Source organism: Stegodyphus dumicola, chromosome 4 (assembly GCF_044657685.1).
Source record: "Stegodyphus dumicola isolate Sdum_Otavi_A_Nest chromosome 4, ASM4465768v1".
NCBI classification, from domain to species: domain Eukaryota; kingdom Metazoa; phylum Arthropoda; class Arachnida; order Araneae; family Eresidae; genus Stegodyphus; species Stegodyphus dumicola.
This window is the reverse complement of record NC_140771.1, coordinates 162,461,210-162,485,330: the sequence shown is the minus strand read 5'-3', so window position 1 is coordinate 162,485,330 and position 24,121 is coordinate 162,461,210. Positions and strand designations below refer to the sequence as shown.

General features: G+C 30.4%; 1 protein-coding gene across 1 annotated transcript in view; it reads left to right on the top strand.

The window, feature by feature from the left end:
• The window catches only part of LOC118197345 (NIF3-like protein 1), an 80,588-nt gene that overhangs the window by 15,542 nt on the left and 40,925 nt on the right, over positions 1 to 24,121 (top strand). The window contains exon 3 of the mRNA XM_085815718.1: positions 16,537 to 16,675. Within this exon, the coding sequence (XP_085671844.1) occupies positions 16,537 to 16,675 (139 nt within the window). The remainder of the gene's footprint in view (positions 1 to 16,536; positions 16,676 to 24,121) is intronic.

Sequence of the window (24,121 nt, the reverse complement as noted above, 5' to 3'; positions counted from 1 at the left end):
TACTAGAAATTTTATCTAACAAAACTGCTTAATCATGACAAATATTCACTGCAAAATTGGGAAAAAGTGCACAATCGCAAACTCCTTGCGCATTTTTCACAATAACACATACACATAAACCATGTACACGTCGACTTATTTTTACTTAAAAAAACATCCCAGAATTGCACAAAAATGGCATTGCGCACGCTCTTCACTATATCCATGTACACAGCTTTTTTCTCATAAATTGGAAAAATTTCACGAAAATGCATGAAAATACTCAACGTATACTACTCAAACATATTTTAAAATGCTACAAACATATAACTCACAAAATCACGATCATTAAATTAAAAAACACTACTTAAAATATAAATAAGCACATACATTAAATTAATAAAAATTAGATTTCAATCCTAATTACTTTAAACTGAATCATTGCTAATAACAATTTTTAAATAATACCATTTTAATTTATTTACTCCTTACATTTAGAACAATGCATAAAAATAATATCCTCAAATGATTAAAAATACTAACTTACCTAATCTTCTTCAGAATCTTCATTACGTCGCTGCAGTAGTACTGCTAATTTCTAAATCCTAAATTCAGTAGTCAACTGGAAGTCTATTCACCAAGTAATAAGAAAGAAATAAAATTTCACCTATACTCAAACTACTTTCAGCAAACCACGTACCCTTCCTTACACTCCTTTTCACAAAATGTCCATTTTCACCATATTTCTTGCACCACCATTTAAACTTGTAATATCCTTCTTTTCACACAATCTCAACTTATTATTATTATCAGATAAACGCATTAAAAATTTAGAATTCACTTTACATAGCGCCATGCAATCCGAAAATTAATCAACGCTATTTCACACAACACACAATGAAGCTTTTCCAAATTAACCCCCTTTTCCGATTAAAGAACTATAATTCGTCCATTAATGTCATGTTTCACACAACACAGAATATAGCTAAATACGAAATTTCCAGATTTCCCCCCTTTTCCGATTAAACAACTGTAATTCATCCATTAATGTCATATGACATATCTCATGATCTCTCATTTCCCTCACACAAAATAATGCGTAATCGGAACTGAGTGCTTCTCACATTATTACCAAAGTCCTAGGTAGTAACCTTTATCGCCTCCAAAATGTCGCCAAACTACCAGTTACCATATTCCAAAGATCAGCCAATAAAACAAAGAGTCTGTCTGTGTGTGTCTTTTGTTCGCGCTGCGCATAAGCTAATAGACCCATGGCTACGAAATTTGGTACATAGATGCATCTAGACAAAAGCCAGCGCACCTCGAAGCGATTTTTTCGAAATTCGAATTATTTTTTTTTTATTTTATGTTTTGTGACGAAATTGCGTCATTTTGAGACATAATGGGCTCTAAGAAAGCGAAATTTTACTCTACACACTCCATTTTCACATCGTCATGAAATGTAGGCACTTAGCTATTTTAAGAACTTAAAATAAATTCCGTGTTTCAATAAATCGATTAAATACGAATTTATTTAACAAAGTGAGCTTAACACCTTTTCAATGGGATTTTTTCTAAAAATGTTTATGTTTAAAAATGTACAGTTTATTTTTCTTTGATTTTTGGACACGTTAAACTTTCATCCTTGCGACTGCTTATACAAAAAGAATTTTGGAAAAAGGATAATATTTTGCATTAAAAAAATTTTTTTAAATGAAGCTTCCGAGTTCACATCTCACATCTTTATAAATGTGATTTTGGCAACAATTTTCCTTTCTTATTGTTGTTGATAGATTTTTGATGAAATCGCATCATTTTTAATAGTTTCATTCTTTTAGAAATATGGGTTTGGCAACAATTTTTCATCGTATTTCTTATGTCACTGTTTTTAAGGGATTGGCATATTCCATTGTCATTTTTTATATATATAATACATTTTTATTGATTTTTTTATAAAGTTGTTCTGCAGAGTAAAACTCTGCGCGGAATTTTTTGTTGAGTTTCTTTCATGTTATTTTTTGCTTATTTCACTGTTTGTAAAACATCGAAAAGTTTTGCATGATTTTTTTTTCTTCAACGGAAAGTTGGTTAATTTTTTTTATTAGGATAATTAATATTTGTATTAAGGGATATAGATGAATTCATTGTAATTTTTGGTGCTACTCTGGTAGACGGTTGCACGGGTTTTGGCAATTTTTCTTTTGGCGAGTAATACGACTTATGACGAGTAATACGACTTATACCCATTGCTGGATAAGTTATTTATGGTAACCGATACTTTGTTATTATTTTATTTAAAAAACAATGCATATTATTATGCATAAATTCCGTGTTTTAAATAATATTTATGGCTTCTAAATATTAAAAATCAATTTAATTTTGCATTTTTATTTGAAATAAAAATTTTGTTGTTTATAATATTTTGTATAATTTTATGTTGTGGATGATGTAATCAATGATGTCACCTTACTTAAAACGTAATTGGTTTTATTAATATCTATAAATTTTTAATGTTTTAAACATTATTTATGGCTGTTAAATATTAAGATACAATTTAATTTTGCATTTGTTTTAAAAATGATTTTATTATGAATGATTATTTAAATTTTAATTCTATGCGTAATGTAATCAGCTCCCTTATTGGTTACTGAATATTTGTGCATTACTGTGCCATTTTAAAATTTTATTATTCATGTCTTCGAATTCCTCAGATTTCAAATGGAGTGGATATGTCCGTTTCGAAGATGAATGTTAATAACATATAATAAATAACATAAAAATAATAACCAAGAACATATAACATATAATAATAACCAAGAATTATTGGTATCGAAATAAAAAAATTGTCCTTTGAGACCTTATTTTGGCCAACCTTGCTTTCCTAATCAAACATTTATTTATAAGTTGTTAATAGCGTCAGAGGAAATTTATTTTAAATTTTTGGAGAAAACCTCGCTAATTGCTTCTCAAATGAAGTGCGAGAGATGTGGATCACAGCTGAAGATTGTTTCTTTTTCTGGTACTTATCAATATACAACAGGTAAAATACTTTAAAAAAATGTAAGCGCATAATTTTCTTTTACTTTATAATTGTATACTTCAACTTTTATTAAAAAATTAATACATTGTTTTAAAAAATTCCTCAGATATTTATTGCCACATATGTTTTAAAGTTAAATAATTAAATCCTATAAAACTTATTTTAAAGTATTTAAGTAATATTTTAATTCTTTTAAACATTGGTATGATGTTTTTAATTCGATATTCAACTTCAGCAATATTTTAATCCAATTAAATGTTACCGCAATGTGTTTTATTCTATTATATGAAATTAATAATTTAACCCTACTTTAGCATTTTATACTCTTAGTAAATGTATTTTTTTACATTTGCCAGCCATCTTAAAAAACAACGTTTTCAACAAAAAATTAATCCATTATTTTTAACGATATTTATTTTTTTAAAGTTTCTAATACTTCACTATATGTGTAAAATATAAAAACAGCATTTTGCAAGATGGCCGATGACTATAAAAACCGTGCCAACAATTTCGCCAATGTAAATCGCCAAAAATCCATGCAACCGTCTACCAAAGTAGCACCTAATTTTTTTCTCTTGAAAATATAAGATAAAATATCTTTAATTATACTTTGCTTTTCAGAATTTTTTTTTTTTTTTTTTTTTATGTTATTTATTGCTCATTTCACTGTTTTTAAGATATTGAAAAGTTTTGAGTGATTTTTTTTAGGAAACAAAGTTCTTAACCTCCTTTATACCATTTGAGTTCTTAGAGTAAAATTCTATGTAGTTTTTAAATTTAACATTTGGTGTTCCCTTCAGCCATTTTCCCGGTACATTTAAAAGCCAGACGAAGGCTGGCAGCGAAGCTGCTAGTAATGATATAAAAGGAAAATTTTGAAAATTAATATTGGTTAAATTATGATTTATTTTATAAAATACAAAGTTAAATTATGATTTATTTTATAAAATACATTTTTATTGATTTTTTTATAAAGTTGTTCTGCAGAGTAAAACTCTGCGCGGAATTTTTTGTTTTTTGAGTTTCTTTCATGTTATTTTTTGCTTATTTCACTGTTTGTAAAACATCGAAAAGTTTTGCATGATTTTTTTTTCTTCAACGGAAAGTTGGTTAATTTTTTTTATTAGGATAATTAATATTTGTATTAAGGGATATAGATGAATTCATTGTAATTTTTGGTGCTACTCTGGTAGACGGTTGCACGGGTTTTGGCAATTTTTCTTTTGGCGAGTAATACGACTTATGACGAGTAATACGACTTATACCCATTGCTGGATAAGTTATTTATGGTAACCGATACTTTGTTATTATTTTATTTAAAAAATAATGCGTATTATTATGCATAAATTCCGTGTTTTAAATAATATTTATGGCTTCTAAATATTAAAAATCAATTTAATTTTGCATTTTTATTTGAAATAAAAATTTTGTTGTTTATAATATTTTGTATAATTTTATGTTGTGGATGATGTAATCAATGATGTCACCTTACTTAAAACGTAATTGGTTTTATTAATATCTATAAATTTTTAATGTTTTAAACATTATTTATGGCTGTTAAATATTAAGATACAATTTAATTTTGCATTTGTTTTAAAAATGATTTTATTATGAATGATTATTTAAATTTTAATTCTATGCGTAATGTAATCAGCTCCCTTATTGGTTACTGAATATTTGTGCATTACTGTGCCATTTTAAAATTTTATTATTCATGTGTATTTTAAAATTTTATTATTCAATTTATTATTCATTTTATTATTCATTCATTAAACATATATACTAATGAAAATATTTGCATAATGTAATATTTTGCATATCAATTTTGCACTACTGTTGAACATTTTCAATAGAAACTGAATTTTCAGATTTATCACTATCTGCAGAGGAATCCGAGAAATTCTCATCAGTTTCACTATAACTAACTTCAATATACTTGAAATCAGAGTCAGACTACTATCAGTGTCGGAAATATCGTCAGGAATATAGGTTATATCACTCGTGAAACACTTCCTGCCAGACATCTTTGCACTCTGAAAAGCGTGCACAAAATGCTACATTACGTATTCTTGTATATTTGGCAGAAATATGGACAACTAACGTCATCTGTTAGCCTATATCTAAATAAACAATTAAACATCACAGAAAAGCTGAAAGGAAACTTTGAATGGAGAAAGAGCGGGTTGAACAGTTAGACTGCAAAAATTCATCCCCGCGGAAACCGCGGGTTGCACAAATTTTGCTACTTCTACATTGGCGTGGAAATCGCAGGATGCGCAGCGAGAGGGTTAAACTAAAACTTAATCTGTTTTGCTGGGCAGCTAGCCAAGAACAATTTGTCTCATTTTCCGAGGTTAAATTCAATACTCTCAGTAAATGAAGAGAAGCTTAAGAGTTATGAAGATGGCTTGAAAAAAACTGCATTTTGACTTCGAATGCAGATTTCAAGATTTCAGTGCCATTCAAATGGAATTGGATATTTTTACCATGCTTTCAACGTAAATTGCAAAGCAGTGACGTCAGATTTGCAGCTTGAATTAATTGAGTTGCAGTCTAACAATCATCTCAAGCAGTTGTTTCTAAATAAAATTTAGAGTTTTATAAATCATTGTCAAAAGTAAGTTTCCCAAATTTAATATCTTATGCCCAAAAAATTAGTGTAATGCTTGCTTCATCTTATATATGTGAACAAGCGTTTTCAACTAGGAACCTTAGAAAGAATTATTTCAGAAGTAGACCGACAGATGAGCATTTAGCCTCGCTCCTTGGAATTAGTACATCTCACTTTCAAATACAGAACTTTTAAAAATGAAATCGCAGTTTCCTTTATCTCATTAACATATTTAACTTGTAATACTCGTATATTGTTTTTAAAATTTTAACTTGCCCAACAAACTTTTTTTTTTTTTTTTTTTTTATTTTTGGCCTACAACCATAAAAGTTTGCCCATCCCTGTTCTAATCAGATTAAATTTAAGAACAACATTCCCTTGGCAGATAAAAAAAAATGTGTGCCACAAAATTGGAGAAGGAAAATTATTTCTGGTTTACCAGGAAACTGAAACCAGTGTTGGTATTTATCCCCGTTCACATGATACACTCTTTCACGCAGCCACTGTTTGTATTAGGGAGAAATGGGAATATGAAGCAGTTTTGCCTTCAGGACTTCAGGACTGGTTCAGATGCACATTATCTTCTATCCCTTAACTCATAAGCCACTGCGAATGTCATAAACGTGAATTGGACTGGCGGATTTCTAACGTTTGCTCACAACATTTTTGGCATTGTTTACTATTGCTATAGAACACCATCGAAGTTTAACTCTTTAATTAATCGAAATACACATTAGTTAATTTAAAATGCAATTTATATACGAGACCAAATAGTTAAAAAGACGAAAAGAAATCCCTTATACTGCTGAACAGTTTTAAATAAAATGTTTTCAGGCTGTTAAAATTTCAAACTTTGCTTTTTGAAAAAATGAATAAAACAACAAATTACTATTATTTACATTGATTATGAACATTTTAATATTGATTATAAATGTTTTAGAAAATATATTGTAATTAATTTATGCATTAAAATTGTTTTGAATGTGTTTTACGAAGATTTTAAACAAAAGCTTGTAATTTATGTTTATATTAACCAATTGAATAGCACTAGGTTTTATTTTATATATGTATGTACTGAAATTCAGTAATAAAATTTTTAAGAAATTTGAAATTATTTAATGACGATTTAGACAGTTTATATTCTTTAAAGTGCTTTTTATCAGTTCGCATATTTTTCAATAACTCTTTTTATTTAAAGTCCTATAACTTAAAAAATATGGCCAAAATTAATTAATATTTTTACCACTTATTTAAAATTATATACCTTATAGAAACACGGATGGGTTTTGCAAAATACTGAAAAGAAAATCTATTTGAAGTGAAAATATGAATGAAATCATATTTGTTTCAAAGATTTAACATAAAAATATGTTTTTATTTTCTCTTAGAAACTAATTCATTAGTTGCAAAATTGATCCTTAAATTTATTAAGAACTCTCTAATAAATATAATAAGAAAATTTGGGGAAAAACATTCAAAATTGTGGGAGAGGAATGCAATTTTAATTGTTAAACTTTTCTTCAAAAAATTTTAATTTAAGAAAAAATTACTGGCCAAAAAAATATTTAAAAAAATTTCAAAGTTTTCAGATTTTAAATTACATCCAAAGGGGCCCTCTTTTTTTTTTTTTTTTTTTTTTTTTTGTCTGTGTGTGTGTGTGTTACCTTTATTTATTAAATATCATGCTTTACGTACTCAAACCATAAAATACAGTTCGACAGCAATATCGCAAAATAATTTTTAAATGAGCTTATCTTTAAAATTTCTAATACAGAGTCTTGCCCGCTAATTTTTTTTCTTTGCCATATGGTGTTGATATTGCTTGCTTTGAAATCATTTAGTTTTTTAATCAAAAGTCCGTTGAAGTGTTACAAAATATGAAATCGGTAATAAAACAAATTTCAAATTCAAATTAGGGCTTGCACATGCCCATATTCTATTGAAGATTATGTTATTCAAAATTTGATAGCTGTAGGTACTGTTGTTTTATCACATTGTGAGAAACATACATACATTTCATGTAGGTTCTAACAGGCTTACATTCATGCAGATTCTACTATAATGCAGGGCTCTAATATTTAATGAACAGACATTTATAGTGAACCAACCTAAAATGCCAAAACGAAATTAATAGTCCTTCCGGGCAAATTGCCCCTTTGGACTAAAAAAAATCTGAAAGCTTTCAGATTTTAGATTATGCCCAGAGGGGCATTTTTTTTTAACATTTTGTTTGTTACCTTTATTTATTAAATATCATATTCTTTGCGATTAACTGTAAAATCCAGTTCAACAGCAATATCGCAAAATAATTTTAAAATGAGCATATCTTTAGAACTTCTGATACACAGTCTCGTGCGCTGGAGATAAAGATATTCCCCCCCTCTGGAAGTGTTTGCCATTGCTTGCTTTGTAATCATTGAGTTTGTTAATCAAAAATTCCTGAAAGTTTTACAAAATAGGAAATAGTTAATAAAACAAATTTGGGCTTCTAGATGCCCACATTTGGGCGGAAACGCCCGTTATTCAAAATTGGATGCCTTTAGGTACCGTTGTTATATCACAATGCGAGAAACATGTACACATTTATGAGATTCTTCATTAGTTAATTTCTTTAAATATAATACAAGGCAATAATGTTTGGTGGCAGCAATTTGAAAAGTGATTCGCTGTTTATAGTTTTCAATGCAAAATGCCTAAATGAAATTAATAGTTCTTCAGAGCAAATTGCCCCTTTGGACTAAAAATGTTTTTTTTTTTTTTTTTTTTTTTTTTCCAGTTTACAATCATCTTGTCTTACAAAACCATTTAATAATATTCAGAAAAAGGAGATGGAAATTCTTAAATTAAAAAAAATCATTCAAAATGTACCGAGTCCCCTTGTCTCGTTGAAGACGATATGAGTGTCTTTAGTTTTAATTTGAACAGTATTTCTGGAATACCCAGCATCAGATAACATTGTGTGTACATGCTTACAAATTTCTGTATTTCGTACGGTTCCATTTAATTTTTTTGGACGATATCGCATTTCCAGGTATCTATCAACGCGATTGTTTCACTGGCAGTTGGGTAAGTAGTGAGTTGCACGTGAACCATATTGTTTGTTAAAATTAAGTGAATGGCATAATCGCACAGTGCAGTTTGGGAAATCTCCCCATTTGCCCTGCTCCAGAGAGGTAGGAATATTCTGCCAAGTTCTACCTCCAGTTCGTTGAGGCAATTAATGCTTGTTTGCCATGTGAATGGGACACGTTGGAAGACCCGGTTTCTGCTACCGGTCGAATCTGCTCTTGTGAACAAGGCTTCAGACTCCAAATCAAAGGGTATTCTTTTCTTCACTAGAACTTCCTATCCTCCATACCTGCATATCATTTTCCTTTGTACCTCCATATCAATATTATTTCATCTAAGCTGAGTAGGCAATGATCGCATTTCTCTGAATTTCCTCCGTAATTCATTAGCAATGATTTAATTTTTTTCAAAGCTTCTTAAAAAAACTTAACCTCTTCAAAGCTTCTAACTTCGAATCCCCATTTTGGTAATAGAATTTTCCCCAGGAAATGAGTTGTTTTGAATTCATCCATATATCAGGTAGGCACATATGTAATCCATCTGCTAGTGATATCGCTTTTCAGCAAAATGATTCCCAAAGTCATCAAAGTGACCTACCTGGGTGTTCATTTCAATACCACTCTTACTTGGAGTGCACATATTTCGACAGCTATTGTCATAACCTCAATTTTCTTGAAACACCTATGGAGAATAGGAAGCCATAGGTGTTTCAAGAAAATTGAAGTGCCTTCTCGACCCATCCTCCTCACTAGACCTTGCACGGAAAAAGAGGATCTATGCATCTATCTTGCGACCCATTCTTACATATGCCTCGCCTGCTTGGAGTGCTGCCTCTAAATCAGACCTCAGTAAGCTGCAAGTTTCCCAAAACACCTTCTTACATTGTATCAGAGGAGCCCCTGGTTTATCAGAAATAAACAATTGCACAGCAACTTAAAACTGAATGACCGCATTACCTTCATCTATAGACTCAACAGCAATTTTTACACCAAAGCTATACGTAATGAGGATGTCAAGCAGACTACTTTAAATATTAATTAATAGAAATAGACATTAACCAAAGACCATATGCCTCCCACGTCCTCAGAAATCCCTTCCTGAACAGTTAGCCCTACCCAGATTATATTCATCTTATTCATGTTATTTTTTAGATTTCCTTAATATTTTTTTATTATATTACAATTTAATTACCCTGCTTTACATTCATCTAGATCAGAACTGTGGATGTACATATTGTAGCGTAACATCTCTCCCAGTTCTGAAATGCTTATTTGCATATTCGGACGTAACATCTGGTTTGTCATTCTACAACTCCTCATCTTCCATTACACCTGATTTGCCTTCTCTAGTCACTTGAGACTGGGTCTCTATTTAATTAAGCTCATTCATAGGTCTTTCCAACTGGAAAGTTGCCTGAAGTTTAGTATGTGTGGTAACCCCAACCGGGGATAATCTGAGATGCCGGAAAAAGCAAGATATAGTTCTAGCTTACGCTGACAAATACAAAAGTATCAAAGTATCTGCTAGTGCCCTTAAATGTGAGCAGGTGGGTCATGTGATCGGGGAAACTATTATATGCCATAGATTTCCTATGAGGAAAGTTCTAAAATTTTATAGCTTTCAAATCAATATTTATCATTTGGTATAAACAACTTGTGTGTGCAATAGCAATTCAAAAAATATTTTATTTTATTACTGGAAAAAGTTTTTAATGATATCGTCCCAGAACTTCATATGAAATTTTTTTTTTTATTTGAAGTGCATCTAATGAGTTCTCAGTATCAATCAAAATAATCACCTAAAGCTTCAAAGGAAATTGCAAAACAGTGCCACTTATTTCAACATTTAATTGCCAGTCCATTTGAATATTTTTAATAAACCAGTTAACTAAAAATGTACTAATTTTTCCCCTAAAAAAATCTATGGAGGTAGGAAGTAAGAGGAAAGGCCCTAACCAATTTTCCCCATTCGCTGCTTTGAAGCAGTGATGATCCCTTTGTGGAGGCCAAAATATTCAGTGATCAAAACATTAAAATCAATCAGTTTTGACATGAGGGATGTGAACATTTTGTAATTAGATCGTAAATATACATATAAATGTATATATTTTCTTTTTCTGCAATATTTCAGAGTTCTAAGTATATTCAAAGAAAAACAGCATTCCAGAATAGTTTGCTCAGAACAGTTTAATTTGAGGGAAATGTTTTCGCAAGTTTTTGTTAATTACACTAGAAAAAAATTTTAAGGTAATTTGATTTTATTTGGTTAAGGATTACAAAAACTGAGATCAAAGCTTATTGTATTCTTAATATTAAAGTTATGCATTATTTCTTTTCTATCTACAGAGCTTCTTCCTAAAATACTTTCTCAAATAAGATGACTTTTTAGCTTCTGAGCCATCTTGTAAATCAAAAATCTGAGTCAGTTTATAATTCATGTTCTGTTCAGTTCATTTCAAATTAGAGTACTTTTTATTTTAATAGTGAAATACATTAAATATTGGTGCTGGTTTCCATGTATTTTAACTTTCTGTGAATATTTCTAAAAGAGAATAAAAAAGGAATTTATTTTTAATATTATTTAAAACTTGTAACTGAGTTATTATGAAATGTAAGGAAATAATTCCTTTAATACTTCATCAGATTTTTTTTTTTTTTTTTTTACCCTTAATTTCAACAATACATATCTGAAAACTCTTCTTTGCTACTTCCTTAAGTACCAATCTCGTAGAATTTGCTTTGCAATACCCTTTAACAGATTGCTTTTCAGTACAAACAATTCTTGCTTAAATAATTTCTTAAATGCATTTGTCAACAGAATTTCGATTGATCATTTGAGGGGTGGTCTTCATGTGTGAAGGTTGTCTGTTTCGATGCTCTTACCTGGCCATAGCCACATGATCTCATAAGACACGTCCCTGCCTTGTGCTTTGCACACTTGCACTGTGCCTAACGAGCATAGTTCGGTCCTCATTGACCAAACTTGTGCGATACTGCATAGTATGGGTTATGATGAAGTTAATCCAGCAGAGGTAATGAAGTCTCTTAAGAAATGTGGATGACCTGCAGGAACAACTGAGTGATGGTAAGTCAGCACTACATAGAGCAGAGAAGATTTTCTGGGCTATTTCTGATAAGAAAGACAAAATGTGAGAAGAAGTAGGAGGATAGAAAAGTCGCAGAATACTGCCACTGCTTTTAAGAAAAATGCATTCGCTGTTCTGTAGTCAAAGGATGACAAAGGTTGGATAACGCTAGCTAAGAGCACTAAACTGCATTCGGTTCCTACTCCGGAAGCAAAGAAATTTTTGACTCCCACTACTGAGGTAGCCAAAGATGTCAGTATGAAAAATAATTTCGAAATTCTAACTACGGTTCCTGCCGCTACTGAGCCTATGGATGATGAAAATCACGTGACTGTGTGAAAGACGATGAAAATCACGTGACTGTGACTGATTCGAAAAAAGAAGAGCTGCTGCCAATTTTTTGCCCCAGACCATAGTAAAATGGAGTGAATTTGGAGGTCTGTTTGCCAGAAATGGTGGGAAAAACTTTGTAGGAATTTTGACAAGAGATAAAATGACTCTTATTTCGACTCTTCGCACTATCTTGATAGAGCGCTAGCTGTACTGATGAAGGAAGAGGTGCAGTTTAGCACTTTTCATGCTAAGAAAGGTGCACCGCTCAAGGTGGTTATTCGTGGATTACCCGATGACTCACCTGTTGAAGAAATCAAAGCCGAGCTCATTAAGGATGGTTTTCCGGTGAGCAACATCACCTGGTTCACCAGAAAAAGAGATGGAAGTTAAGTCAAGTTACCAGTTTTCTTTGCCTCATTTAAGAGGAATGATGAGGGCAGAAGTATTTACAAGAAAAAGACTTTACTCGACCTGTGAGTAACTTTCCGAAGATATAGAAGCAAGCAAAGCACAGAGATTTGGACATGGGCAGACCTTCTGTAACAATGAACCCAGGTGTCTCAAGTGTGGCAAAATCATCTTATCTACATCTGTAAGCTGCCAAAGGAAGAAAAACCAACTTCCATTCACTGCAAATTGGAGCACATTTCTTTGTTGAAGTCCGAATTTTTTCCGAAAATTGAAATCTGCCGCAAAGCTCAGGCACCGAAGACTAAAAAATCTGATAGTCTCCCTCTAGTATCTGAAGTTCCTGAGAAAAGTGCAAGTCTTTTTCCTCTGAAATCTTACTTTAATGCTTTGAAAAAAGCATTGAAAAAACCTGATTTCAAGTCAGATAAAAAGTTTCAACTACTTGTCTGCAAGTTGTGGAAAAATGTAAAAAGATTGACTCGCTGCTAGAAAAAGTTTTACTTGCGTTGAAAATGATGGAACAGCTGATTCAAATGGACTTATCCTGCTGCTTCTTTGTAAAGTGATTGCTGTGTTTTTAACTTGTTTTATTTTCTTGTGTACAAAAGCTTCACCAGATTGCCACTTTATGGACTTTTATGTTCTCAAGCAAGAACTGTGACTTGCTATGATTGCACTCTCTCCACGCCTTTCATGTTTTAGGCTCCTTCTTCCTCCCATGACCTGCTTGCTTCGAGGTTTCTACGTTCGGACCAAGGCATTGGCTTACGGAGTACCTTTCTTAATTAAGCACATACCTCCACATCATCATTAAGAAATACAAAATAATTCAGAAAGAACAATAGCTAAATTTACAAAAAAGAACCGTTATGGGTTTAGGAATCCAAAAGATGAAAAAGAAGTCTCCACAATGAGATGTGAAAAGTCAACAACTCTTACCTGAGAGGAGGGCAGGAGAACCCCCCCCCCCATTGAGACAATTGAGTAGTGAAAGAGGTAATAGTTGTGGTGATTACTGGCATGTGAAAGCATGAATAGTAGTCAAAGAGGTTGAAAGAACAAGAAGTGGGAGCATTGTCCAAGCTTCGGGAAAGGAATTAAGGTAAGCGTGTGTAGCCAGCCAAGATCGCTAAGTGCCTTGGTTCAGTGGTCGGGGGGGGGGAGATCATTGACCTAAAGAACTGAATGCAGGGGGGAAAGAAGGTTATGCAAGGAGGTGAAAGGTTTTTTTTTTTTTTTTTTTTTTCTTTTTTGAATTTTAAGTAAGTCAAGCCCGTAGTTGATGCAAAAGAGAGGTCCAAAATATGGTTAGCAGCACAGGTAAAAATGTCGATGAACTAAACTGGATTATTTCCAGTGAATGATATGTTCGGACAGTGATACGTGATGCGCCTATTGGCATTATTTTGAGTGAGCCAGAGACACAGCATTTGCAGTATTCGAGCAATACCAGAATCAGTCAGTCAGTCAGAATTTCAAATCATGTTTATAATTAAATCTAAGTTTATTATATATTTAGATAATATTTATAATCATTATAAATTTTGATATAGTTAATAACTAGTACACAGTAACTTTCACAGAATTTTTATAAATGAATAAATCCTTCATTTCCAAATACATTTATAAAAAAATTAATAAATATTTATGTATTTTGCCAAAGGCAGATGCATGCTTTTTTGCAAGCATATGCATAAATACCCATATATATTTAACATTTTTCATTTTCGGCATGAGCAAATCTCTAATTTCTGTGCATTCACTATCTTTTTCAAGTAAAGTAATTTACAATGATTTAACATATACCAGAATTTTTTACATAAGAAATATGTAGAAATATAATTTGAACGAAAATTGCATGCATTATTTTTAATACCTACTAAAAGTCAGTTTGCCTTTGAAATTCCTCCACAATGGCATTTCGTCTTTTAGGCAGAAAGCCCTTACCTACCATCTCTTAAATAGGGTAAAGGCTTTTAAGAAAAACTTAACCTGACCTTTGTGCCTAATTACAAATATTTTAACATGCATAATTTTATATTTACATCTAGCCATCAAGTTTCAAATTTTTGACTTAAAATATGTTTTAGGATACATTCTCATCAAATTCAAATTTTCTAGCAAATGTATTTTGTCAGAGCATTCAATGCCTCTTTTTGCAACTATCCATTTAACATTTAAACATTAATGCAACTGTCATCAGATCACAATCTTGATTGCTTTACTCTGCATAATATTGCTTCATTTTTTAAAACAGTTAAAACAACTAATTGATCTAAATTCGCAAATACTAAAAATTTTCACACTGCAAGATAATCCAGAAGGTAGCAATATGCGAAGTATATTGATATGTCGATTAATAACATTGATGATGCTTTTTTCATGTCTTAAAACTCTTTCAAAAATAGCAGACCACTACTCAATTATATGCATTGAATAACAAAGATTTTTCATTCATAATTTTTTATTGCATTTAGTCATCAATCAAACATTTGCTAAATAAAATTTTAAAAGGAGAGATAGAAGTTTCTTTTGTTTCATTTCTTAGTTAACCCAAAGTGATTGTTTTTCAGTTATATAAAAATAAAATGATAATATGTGGATGACAGAACATGTATTTCGAATTTTCTATCGAGAGTATCGAAAAAGGTAAAAATTTTAAAGGTACTGCAACATCGCTCTGCTTGTTATCGAAAAATAGCCAAGATGTGATTTTTACGTAAATGTCGCTAAACTGTACAAATTTCTTTTATCCATCCAACAATGAATGTTTCTTGTCCCATTTTTCAATTTGTATGGAACTGTTGTATGTGGAAATACTATCAAATCCCTGTGAAGAAAGCTCTGGATGTAAACAAAACACACCCCATCTGGAGACCAAAGCCTGGGAGCAGTGCTTCACTCATAGTGCAGGGTTGGCCTCTCCTTTTGTACTTACCTCCATGAAAAAATCCTCAAAGACATGAAGATTTTTTTTTTTTTTTTTTTTTTTTTTTTTTTTTTTAATGTTACAAGTATAGGTACTTTCAGTTAAGAGGGCACCAGTCGTAATTATGTGCCAAATGTGGTAACTTATTACCTTTGCCTCATTGGTAGTTTTTAAATGACATCTTATGACTAAGCAGAATCAGTAAAATATTAATTCAGTAATTTTTCGTTTTGTGTGGGGTGGAAGGGGGGAAAACACAGCATGGATTAGTTTGGCAGTATGGATTAATTCCTTTACTAGCAACTGGATTGCTAGTAAATTTTTCCAAGATAAATATATCATTCCTATCAGAAAACTGATGTGAAAAATCATAAAATCAAATGACATTTTACTACTGCTGGAGCACCAAAATGGCACCGCAACAAAAGAGGATGCCATAAAAAGCAAAGTTTACAGATGAGATGCTGGTTCAAAGATTTGCACATTCCTTTTTTGATATCTATTTGAAATATTTATTTATGGCATCAAGAATTCTCATTGGTAGAGTTCTGTTAACTTCAATTGGAAATAAATCACTGTAAAACTGCTGATTACATATGCTCTAGTTGTGAATTTCTCTATTTGTAACTGTATTTTATATATTTTTTTTAATTTAATAAAATAGCTGTTCTTTTCATAAAACTATATATATTATTAGAATTACTATTTCTCTCTCTAGTCAGATTGGCACATTGGCTCTTCAGTAAAGTTCCTGAATGCTGATAGTTTGATTCAGGTTCAAACCCTGGCAGACAGACTGGTTGCTTGAGTTTACATGGTTTTCCCTAGGTGTAATGCGGATATGATTCAGTTTTCCCTGAAATGCCATTAATGAAGACATCCCTCCTCATAGGCAGATAGCTCTTGAGTTACTCTGCCTTACTCAATTAACCTAACGTAATGTCTGTTTAGAATCAGTGTGAATTTTTACATTCAGCCTGAATGGTTTCCCATTAATTGAAAATTACCTAATTCATTATAAAAAGTGTTTTGAATGCATAAATGTTTTCGGTTATTACCAATGTTGCTATTATTTTCAGAACTGTCTGAAGTGAGACCGATTAAACAAAGCCATGAGTCGTCATCTGCTACGACATATTGCATAGAGTTTTTTGTGCCTCAGAATACAAATCTTAATGATATTATGAATCCTTCAGATTTTGAAATTTTGTATGCAAGGTAAGAAATTTTTCTTTTAATAATTCATATGTTAAATTTCCCAATGAGAATAGTCATAAAAGAAATATATAAATTAATTAGTTTTTATTTTTATTTAATAATTCATTATTTTATATTGTTACTGTTGCCATAAAATCCCAGCAATCTGCATACCTTGGAACCAAGGATTATGAGTTTTATTTACATTTTTACTATATGTATATATATACTTTAGAATTATTTAATATAAATCTGTTATTTTGTTATATATATTTATATGCAACAAAAATAATGTCATTGTAAAGAAAAGATACAGTGGAGAGAAAAAGAGATAAATAGTAAAGAAATTTTTTGGAGAAGCAATAAATTTCTATTGTAAAGATGCATCAAAGTACTCTATGTGAAGAAGAAAAACGTGCATTTGTGGCACCAAAGTCATGGTCAGAGTAATATTTATGCTCTTAAATGAGAAATAATAAATTAATAAATAAATACACTGTTTAGAAAAACTCAAGTAACAGATCTTCCCTAAATTGAATTCTTATGGTAATTTGTCTGTTATGTTACATGCATGTGTAATTGGATTATAACATTATTAGCAGCTTATAAAAAGTACTAGCAGCAAAAATTTGGGTTTATTAAAGGAAAAATTCTCTATATCTTTGTTGCTATGATTCTATTTTTATTGTACCAAAAACTGCTAGGAGTGCCATTTTTATCGAATGAAAAACTGCTATGAGTGCTATTTTTAAAAATTTCAAACTTTCTCATCGCACATAACGTAAACAAACAAGGTATAAGGTTTATTTAAGTTGGAAATCAGCATTTGAAAAGTTCTAGATTCTTTGCATGAATTGATCATGTAAATTCAAAATTTATTTTAATAGACAATCAAATATACTTTCAATGATTTACAGAGCTGCCAACTCTCCTGATTTTATTGAAAGACTCCTATGTTTTCAACATAGCTTCCAGTAAATCTTAAAATTCCCTGATTTTTAGTTTTTTTGAATGTATATCATCTCTTTTGAATGTAAATCTAGAAAAAATGTTGAATCACAGATAACAAAGAAAAGAAAATGCTGTTAGCAAACTTTTGATGGCAAAAGAGCAGGGTTCCTAGCGATCCTTACAAGTGCTTGTAAGTCCTTATATTTGAAAATAAAATATAAAGGCCCTTATAGGTGCTTACTTTTTCTTTAAAGCCCTTATTTTTTTGTTTTTAGTGCTTATTTTTTGCTTTTAGTGCTTTTTTTTTTAATCCTTTGTTTTTAATGAACGCGCATTTTTTCCCCATAGCAAAGCCGAAACTAAATAAATAACTTTTCTTCCTTATATGCAACGTCAGATGGTGAATCATACTCCCAGAAATTGTTTCCCCCCCCTTCCTCTGCATTAACGTAACGTATGGTATTCGCGAGAGTACAGACAGGTGCCCGTCGTTCTATTGGCCAAAGAATTGAAAACGGTAGAAAATTCCGGTACATTTGGTATTCTTTTCCTCCCACCCAAATACTGCACATGTTTGAATTTTTATCAAGATTTTAATAATTTGCATTCTCGTTCCGCGTGGTCAGTTCATATTCGTGTTTATTATGATCGTTATGCTTATATTATGAGCATATGTATGAATATTTATAATAATATAGTTGTAGAAACTGCTGAAGTATAGATAAATTTCCAAAAATGGGTGTGTTTTTACACAGATTAGCTTTCTAAGGAATAATATTCGGAATGGCTTAAATAAAAGGAAAGTAATCGAATAGTCAAAATAATTTCATTTTCTTTGCCAATACATTATACAGTACGGAGGTTGGGAGTTTCTCCGCAAAATCTCTAATATTGAAGCAGCGGACTTTTTTTTTGTCACTGTCCAATCTGGATTTAATAGGACTAAAAGTTTTTGCGGTCTACCTAACCCAAGCGAAGATTGATTCTATTCCGGAAATTTAATACAGTCTGTTGAAAATTAGAATCAGAAACACCCCAGATTAGTAAGTCTCTTTCTTTCTTTTTTTTTTCCCCCTTTATTTAGTTCTTTATTCTCGGAATACCGGCAGGTGTTGATTCCGATTGCGTAATATCACACATGGAAGAATTATGCCGCACGTATTGCGCAATAACATTTGCGGTATTTTGCATTGATAATTAATTTTGATGTTCAGTCTGAGATTTGTTTATGAACACTTAAAAGAGTTTTACTGCACTTTCTAAGCAGAATATTTCTCAGTTCCGTTGATCTATTTTTATATGATGCACATATCGGAACGTCAAAATCATTTATTTGGCCGAGAAATCTAAAGAACGGCTACAATCTCCCTCACTCCTCTTTTTCCAGTTACTATCTGGAATATTCGAGAATTTCCGAGAATGCGGGTTAGTTAAGCTTTTACTGTTAAAGGATGACTGCATGAAGCAATTTCCCGTCTTCTGATTTCAGAAATGTGCCTCTTTTTTACTTAAATTACTTTGTTTGGGATATATGTTAAGGGAAAACTGTTATGCAATGAAAATTTAGAAAATGTTCAGAATTTTGATTTAAGTTAAATTATTTAAATATTAATATGAGTGGAAAAATAAATTGTATTTATTATTAGGTGCCAAATGAATACAATTAATATGGCTTACTATTATTTATTTTCTATATTTTCAACTGAAATATCATCATTAAATCTTGTAATATAGTTTAGTTCTGCATAGTTTTTTTTCTCTCATTGTAAACTAATTCTGTAAATTGAACTGTCATTTAAAATTTAAAAAAAAAAAAAAAAGTTAATAGTTTTCCATTGTTGAGGTAATGCTCATTCTCTTAATAAATATTGCATTGCTCATATTTTAAATTACAAGTCTAATTTTTCTTTTAAGGGTATGCAGTTGTGTATAATGTAATTAGACAGGTGCGTATTTTTTCCTTAAAATGTGCTTGAAAAGTGCTTATAGGTGCTTACTTTTTTAACTAAAATGTGGCTATGAACCCTGAAAGAGGTTACAAGGATGATGACATTCTTAACAACTGTCACCATTTCTTCCAAGAGAGACTCATCAATTCGAAAATTGTCATCCGGCATTCGCAATATCACACACTCCTCAAGGTTGAATTTTGCATAGCAATGTTCAGATAAGAAACTAAGAAACACAAAAGAAATTTTTCCTCCGAGTAGGAAGACGAATAGAGAATTTTCTAATTCTTAGCAGCTGGTGAAGTGTGAGAAATATTTCTAATGTCAGTTTAAGGTGCAAGAAGTTTATCTTTGTAGGATGCAAAAGGTAAAATATATTGGAGTTTCATATGACTGAAGTGGTTAAAGAAATTTAAATTGTATGTTTTCCATTTTTCCCAAAGAGATTTTTCAAAGTAATTTTTCTTATTCATTTTTATTCAATTTTAAGTATTTAAATATATGAGAAATCTGAGAACATTTTACGGATACTTAATAATTATTCAATAGGTAAATAATTTTATATGTTTCTAAGGGTTGATTTTATCCACAGAATTATATATGCATTGACTATTAATTTTATTTTCATTGCAGTTGAACATTCATTTATATATTACGTTTAAGCATTTTCATGAATAAAATTTGTTCTTCTTTGTTAGGGTTTTTATGTTAAAATTTTATTAATTACCAAATCAAATGATATTGTCAAAAACTGTAGTTTAATATTTAATCTGTCATTCAGAATTGTAATTTAGTATGTTTTACTTCAAAATCATATTATAATTATTTAATAATCTGAATTATATATTTGGCAGTTAAGGCATGGAATATGTAAAATAACTTCAAAATATAAGAATCAGTTCTTCAGGCAAAATATTTTATATTTTTCTTTTGTTAAAAAACTTGTGTTACCTTTTTGAGAGAAAAAATTGCCAATATGAATTTTTGAAAATTTTGCTTGTTTATATCTAAAAATAAGTGCGGATTACGTGAAGAAAATCTTGGTCACAGTAGGCTTCTTTTAATTTTCTTTTTGTGAAATTTATAAAATCTTTTTATAAAAACTGAATTTATCCTTTAGTAGTTAATTTTGTTTGTTTAATTGTTACTAGCCTTATATTGACACAATCCCATAACAGCAGTCACTAGAAATGGCATCTGTTTTTGTCGGTTTCCTTACATAAATTGAACTTATGTTCAGTGACAATATAGAATACTAGAAGTTAAAATTTTGAAGATGAAATATGCAGGCTTTATAAAACTGTGAATAATTTCTGAAATCATGACCTTTATTACTTCTTGTTCTGAATTTAATGGATAGATTAAAAAAAAAAAAAAAAAAAAAAAAGAGAGAGAGAGAGAAAGAGACAGAGAATGTTTCAAAAGTAGAAGCTGTGTACATATGTTTTAAAATTCATTCTTTTTCTGAATCTGTTTCATTAGTCAATAAAAGTTATCAAACTTTTGCTTTTGTGACATTATTTCAGTAGCGAAATTACTGACAAAATATGGAATTTATGAAAAGCAGTATTGTTCTTAATTATGCAAAAGATTATTTAGCATTTATACCTTACCACTAAACTCAGTTTCTGAGAGTTTAGTGAATTGTGAGTTAGTTCTTATGTTCCATATTAAATAAGATGGCGGGAACTTTGTTACAGAATGTGGTTTATTATTATATTCTTCAGTGACCTGAGGTAACAATTTTGCCTATGCAATATTACCCTGATAAGAATTTAATTTACATTTTAATCTAGTTATAATTAATTGTCTGATTAACTCATTCAACTTTAGTTTGAGGCCTGTTAGCTAATAATTGTTTTATGTAACGATTTCTTAAAAAGTGCTTAAATTTTGAAGAAGCAACATTTCTATCACTTAAAATTTTCTTCAGTACTCCAGTTAGAAAATTTGTCTTAAACAATTTATATAGGTATCTGTAGTTACACATTTAGAAGCAAAAGTCCATATATAGTGAGTAGCATGGTCTATAATAATGTGAATATATTTCTTAGTAGAATTATAATATTTCAAACCACCAGTAGTATCAATAGGCAATATTTCAAAAGGTTCACTAACGGATGGTAAATTTTGCATTAAACCAAATTTCTTTTGTTTACTCTTCTTATTTAACTGACATACTTCACAATGTTTATAGTAGTTTCTGACATCTTGGACAATTCCTGATTAATAGTATTGAGAAGGCAATAAATTTAGCATTGAGGACACACCAATATGACCATAATTAATATGACCTTTTTCAAGTAATTTAGTATGAAGAGATATTGGAATTTTTATTTTATATAATCCTTGCTTTTTAATAGCTAACACAACACTAATTTTCTTATACTAAGTATTACATACATTATCTAAATTTTGATGCTCTTTAATTTCTTTTAATGATAATAAATTAACTTGCAAACTCAAATTTTGACAAATAGGATTTCTATTTAGCATATCAGCTTCAACATTAGCAGAAGCTTTCATATATTTTGTATCAAAGTTTTATATCATAGATTATTTCAAAGACCATCTAAATAACCTATCTGTAGGGTGTTTAATGTTCTTAAAGCCAAACTAAAGTAGCATGATCAATATGTACAGTAAAATGATTGCCATGTAAATAATAATAAAATTTACCTATAGCATCAATAATGGTTAAACATTCTAATTCAGTAATTGCATAATTTTGTTCATAAGACCTTAATTTTCTAGAATTAAAAGCAATGGAGTGTAGGTTACCATCTGGGTGTTTTGTTTTAAAAACTGCACCAACAGCTTCTTTAGATGCATCTACAAATACATGATAAGGGTATTTTGGACGAAACAAAACTAATGCATCTTTGATTGATGGGCCTTGAAATTAATGCATCTTTTAATTTTTAAAAAGCTGTTTGACATTCAGTAATCCATTTGTAAGGAATATCTTTTTTAAGTAAATTTGTTAAAGGATTTCTAATCTTTGCATAATTTTGAATACATAATTTGGAATAAATTTATGGTATATGTTTATACTTCCTAAAACTCTTTGTAATTCTTTAACATTTTTAGGGGGTTGTAATTTTTTAATAACTTCAATATTTTTACTTCTGGACTGATATTTTCCTGCTTGTACCTCATATCATAGACAATTTATCTTTTCTTTAGCAAAGTTATACTCAGATTGTTTTAATTTTATATTATCTTTTTCACATAAGTCAAATATTATCTTAAGATGTTTAAAATGTTCATCAAAATTTGGGGAAAACACTATAATATCATCAAAATAATTTAAGGCAAACTGAAATCTGATATTTATTTAAAATTTGTCTAAGAGCTCCTTGGAAAGTAGCTGGGGAATTTTTCTAACCAAAAGGTAATCTATTGAATTCATAAAGACCAAAATTTGTAGCCAATGCTAATTTTTCAGTATTTTTTTCATTTAATTTTACATGCCAATAACCAGATGCTAGGTCTAATGTGGAAAAAATGTTTCATTCGTTAACTGATCTAGAAAGATGATGATAATAAAAAATATGTCGAATTAGAATTCCCAACATAAAATAATCTAGTATTAGTGAACCTACCAATTTTGCATGATAATTTAATTACTTTGGTCATAGGAAGACCTCCAGATAGAGATAATAATTTTGTGTTAGGATTATTTTCACTAATTTCAGTTTATGCATTAATAGAATTTAAAGCATTTTCAGATATGATATTGCCCTGTGACCCTGTATCGATAATAACAAGGATATTTAGATTATTAAATTGAACATTCACTTTGAAATATTTTCATGTTTGTACACTTTTTTGAGACTCTGCATTATAATAAGTTAAAGAAGGAAATGACCTATATAGATAAACTACTTGTCGTGGCTGGAAATTTCTTCGGGCCTGGTTTTGAGGAACATTACACCTGGGTTTGAAAAATGGTCTTAGAGACCTATATCTAAAATGATAAAAATTTGGATGTACACTTTGTCTGAGTGTTGAACATTTTGTTTGAGAGTTAAACATTTTGTTTGAGAGTTAAACATTTCTCCCAGTGAACTTATGCTAGGAAACACTTCTTTCCAAAGATATCCATTCCTGTAATGTACTCACATTTTTTACAGTTGGCAACATTTTTCGTTGCTCTGATAGACCCTGATTCAAGGATTCAATTGTAATTTGTCATCTAATTTGAAGTCGCAGCAAATTTTAGCTTTTGTCGGAAATACTTGTCGATATCATTGAATTTAGAGTAAGTACAATTTACAAAGTCACTGAAAGTAACGGTTTCTGTACTGGCAAAATATGTAAGAAATTTATCGTTAACCTTCGAGCGCGCACTGAGTCCAATGGACTTGTGTGATGAAACAAAACTTCCTCAATGCACATCTATTTCACGTAAGTTATTCAGGTCCAATGTAGTCATGTCTGAGGTCGATACCTTTATATTTCTGAAGTGTTTCGCTGGGGCTTCATTCAGAGTCTTGATTTTGATCAGATCATGTCTTTTAGACACAGCACGCGTGTTCGTATTTCTGCTATATAGTTGATTTGT